This window comes from Crocodylus porosus, unplaced genomic scaffold (genome assembly GCF_001723895.1).
Source record: "Crocodylus porosus isolate Cpor-Errol unplaced genomic scaffold, CroPor_comp1, whole genome shotgun sequence".
Taxonomy (NCBI): Eukaryota; Metazoa; Chordata; order Crocodylia; family Crocodylidae; genus Crocodylus; species Crocodylus porosus.
Window position 1 is genome coordinate 232564341 of NW_017728886.1, and position 4399 is coordinate 232568739.

At 46.6% G+C, this 4399-nt stretch overlaps 1 protein-coding gene across 9 annotated transcripts in view; it reads left to right on the top strand.

The window, feature by feature from the left end:
• Positions 1–2993: 2993 nt before the first annotated feature.
• Positions 2994–4399, top strand: part of MATN2 (matrilin 2) — an 87106-nt gene continuing 85700 nt past the window's right edge. For all 9 annotated transcript variants that reach the window (XM_019550961.1, XM_019550970.1, XM_019550978.1 and 6 more), the window contains exon 1: positions 2994–3158. In XM_019550961.1, coding sequence (XP_019406506.1) covers positions 3026–3158 — 133 coding nt within the window. In that variant the 5' untranslated portion in view covers positions 2994–3025. The remainder of the gene's footprint in view (positions 3159–4399) is intronic.

Below are 4399 nucleotides of genomic sequence, written 5' to 3' on the forward strand. Positions count from 1 at the left end.
GCTTGTGTGCTTATCTTGCTGGGGTTCTTTGACCCTAGTTAACTTCCTGTCCCTGGGGCAGGGGGCTGGACTTGATGATCTCTGAGGTCCCTTCAGCTCTAACGTCTATGAATTTATGAAAGTCCAGGCTGAGGCACAGCATGTGGATCGGGCCTGGCAGTGCAAGCTCGTGTGGCACATGGATGTGGGAAAGAATGAGCCCCCTAGCAATGTTGGCAGCCCCAGCCTCAGACAGCAGCAGGCTGTCAGGACAGCTGACTTGAGGGTATCCAGCATCTCAAGGTGATCCTTTACTAGATCAGCTCCAATGCTGGGTACAAATATGCCCTCAGCCTGGTCTTTGTGGAAGACCTCCTCCCTGGTCTCACAGATGTTGTGGAGGACAAATATAGCAACAATGAGTCGCCTCAGATTCACCTCATCCACCCTGAAATGCATGCTGAGAGCCTGCCAGTATGCCCTAATGTGGCTGAAGGCATGCTTCATCATCATGCGACATCTGTTCAGGCAGTAGTTGAAGTGCTCCTCCCAGCAGTCCAGCTGCACCCTCTGCATAGGGCTTCATCAGCCAGGGCCGAAGAGAATAAGCTGTGTTCCTGATGGTGGGGGGAGGGGACAACAATAATGAAATTGGAGACCCCAAGAATGTAGCACCCACTCTTCATGAGCTCAGGAAGTGGGGAGTTGTGGAAGATTTGGTCATCATGGGCGCTGCCTGCCCAGCCTGCAAACATGTAGAAGAAGCAGCCCCAGTGGTTGATGATACCCTGCAGGACAATGGAGAAGTATGTCTTGCAGCTGATGAATGCCTGGGTGGCCTATGCTGGGTAGAGGATGGAGATGTGGGTGCTGTCAACAGCCCCAACTCAGTTGGGGAAGCCCATGCAGCAGAAGCCTGCAACTACCTCCACCATATAAGGTGGATAAACCAGTTGGTCAGGATGTCCTAGATGACCAGGCATACCTCCCTCATGGCCTCTTTGGCTGCAGTCTAGCCTATGCTGAACTGGTTGGAGACATAGTGGTAACTGTTGCGGGTAGCCACCCTCTTCTCTGGAGTGAGGGGTGGCCACATGCTAATATCCTGGTGTGCGGTGTGGGAGGCAACTAGGACAATGAGATCCATGAAAGTGGTCTCGCACATACAGAAGGTATGGACCCACTGTTTTTCATCCCAGGTGCCTGGGATGATCTGCTTCCACCATTCAGTACTGCTGGCACAGGCACAGAACAAGTGCTTGACAGTCTGGTGGTGGTGCCAGAGCACTCCAGCATCCTTGGCATCCTGAATGGCCTTGTCTTCATTAGCCATGTGAAAGTCAGGTGCCCAGTCTTGGACACTTGGCAGATGCAGGTGTGGTGGGTGGGCATGCATGGGATGGCCAAATCATGGCTCGTGGACCTGAGGGCACACACCATTTCAAGCTGCTGCTGCATCAGGTCCGGGTGGGCACATGTGATGTTCTCCAGCCTCCAGTGAGTGTTAAGCAGGGCAACCAGCAGCACCCGCTGGTCTCCCTACTTAGGCGCAAGCAGCAGGATGCCGTGGCAGGGTGTAGGCAGGCCAGCACAGAGGCACCTGCAAGTCATGACAGCAGATACTCACACTCACTCTGGGGCTGTTCTGGAAGCCTTGGGCTAGGCACAAAGGAGGGTCTGTGGTGACACAGCAGAGGGTTGGGGGTGTGGTGGCCCATGCCCAGCAGCCAAGCTTGGGGAATTTACCCATTTGGCTCCACTTGGGAGTCTGGCAGCCGGGGGAGCCTGCAGGACACATTGGGAGTCATTCAAGAGTGCCCCCTACCTGCTGGCCTTGACCAGCACTGGTGGGCCCCTCCTCCTCCCCCCACCGAATGGGAAATATCTATTTGGTTTGCTCCTGCTCAAACTTAGACCACTTTAAGTAAAACATGATAGAGAGCTTCCTTCCTGGGCTTTTTGAACATCTGTACTTAGCCATGATGTCTAACAGCAGGGCTTCCTCCCTTATCTACAAAGGAACAGATTTAACAGACTTTATGCTGTAGCATGCACTCTTCCTCTGCAATATTTGGACTACAGAAGGTAGTGCCATAGAGCAGTTTCACATCTTCATATCCAGGCATATGTGATATGTGAATGGGAGTGGGTGGGTGTGTGGGGGTGCTTGAGAACAATGCTGCTGGGGAGTCCTGAGGACACAGTATAGGTATACTCTTAGGTAGCTAGGCCCTGGGAGCATCCAGGAGCCAAACATGATTCTTAGTATGATTCTACACAGCAGACTTGGGGAAATGTACAAAAACATTATCAGCATCTTGGAAAACACTACTTCAATAACAAGTGTAATTAAAAAGTGCTGATGATATTTAAAGTTGCCTGTGAAATTTGCCGTCTTGTTCCATGTTAAATGGAATTTTTTTTTTCTAGGAAAAGAGTATAGTTTTGCCTGTCAGTCTGCACATCTTTTAGGGCTGTTGCCTCAGCTTCATTATCACAGCATTACTACTGTGGGATGCCTTCTTTATGGCAATCAACATGAGTGAGCTGTTTGTGGGATAGGGAAGAGAGAAGGCATAGAGAAGGCAAAGATAGAGCTGAGGTGACATATATCTTGGGAAAATATTTTCCAGCCACAGAAAGATCAGAGTTTTAAGCATGATAATATATATCCCAAATCTACTTGTACAAAGTAATAGGAACACTGAGTGAAAGTCCCTTTTCTGTGTTTCCATCCATTTGCTTCTTTTGAAAGCTTCTTTTGAATTTATTTTAAATGTCAGCTATGAAAGTGATATATTTATAGCATTCTTAAAAAGACCAGACTGAAGTCTGTTGACTGAAATTCCTGTTTATGTAGACCTTCTTTATTGGAGATATAAGACCCATTTTTTATCTGCATAACTGGATGCTTGCATGACAGAAGGGGAGCAGTGGAACCAGGGTGGTGGCCAGGGTCATGAAATCTATTGCACTCAGAGAGTTCATTTCACTCTTCTTCTCTGTTACAGTTTGGTATCCTTGGTTGTCCATCTTCTTTCTGAAAATGAAGAAAATGATTGTGTGCTTCCTCCTTCTGTCTGGACAAATTCTACTTTTCATTGCCTCGGCCAAGAGGAGGGAACTTCCAGGAGCCTTTTTAAGGCAAAAAAGGCATGCCAATCCACAAGCTTTACTTGGTGAGTTGCAGTAAGCCCACCTTAGATGCAAATTATGAAAGCATGAATGTTTGGCCAGATATTGGCTCGGGTAATTTATAATAAAAGGGAGTTTGCCATCTGCAGGGAGAATTGAGAGAGGGGGGTTGTTCTGGGGAGGATATGCTAATGGTGTACTTGGTATACTGTAATTTAATTCTAACTGCTGTGTTTTCTCCAAAAAGATGTCCAGCAGAGCGAAGACCTTATCTTACGACCTTAGCAGGTGCTAGCTCTGTATGTATATTTTTGTTTGGTTAAAGCTAATGTAGTCAACAGGCAATGGAAAGGGATATTATTAGTCTGCTATTTAGTTTTCTATTTAGATCATTCAAAAGTAATCCCTTCGTTTTCATCAGGTTGATTTTTTTCAGATGGCTAGAGATTTTCTTTGCTATGCTATGGGAATTGCTGAGAGACTGGCACTTGAGCTTAGTGGGTGGGATATTTTGAAGATTGAGAGGGTCCCATTGAATCCTCACTGATCATGGACTCTACTTCCTGTGCTAGTATAGCAGTCAGCTAGTGTTCTGTTTGAAGACAAGAGTTAGTCAGGGTCATGCTCCACTAAATTTAATCTAATGAAGAGGTGAAAATCATACATTAAAAAATTGTAGCTGTGGCATATTAGGGAGGCACTGGAAACTACTCCATGACTAAAACTGTGCTGCATTAAGATTTCCTCTTAAAAGAAGACTTAAATCTCTGTTTACACTCTATGAGCAAATTTAATCTCTAGATTTGACACATTAATTTTTCAGAGGACAGCTAATTTTAATAAAATTCTTCCAAGTTTTTCACTGTTGCAAAAGAAACTTTTTATACTGTTCCCTCTGAAATGTTGCCCTGTTGATCTCCTCACATTCCAGGTTCCATCAACTTCAAACCTACAAACTCCAGGCCTGTCAGTCATCATATTCATAATGATGCACATTTATATATGTTCTTTGGGACACAGGCTGCTTCTGAAATTTTAAGAATTAAATATAAGGACTCTAGCAATTCATGGCAAACAAATTATATTTCACCCAGTTTAGCTGATGAAATTACTCCGACCTCTCAGTACAGCCCACCCCGAGGTGCGCATGAAGTCACTGCCAGCACAGAGCTGATGCCGGAGCTGTAGAGCCCAGCACAGATGTTTGCAGCCTGCCCACTGCTTGCTGCAGCTGCCTAGAGCTGGGGTAGCTGCTGGCAGCCTCAGAGCCCAGGCTGGTGGGCAG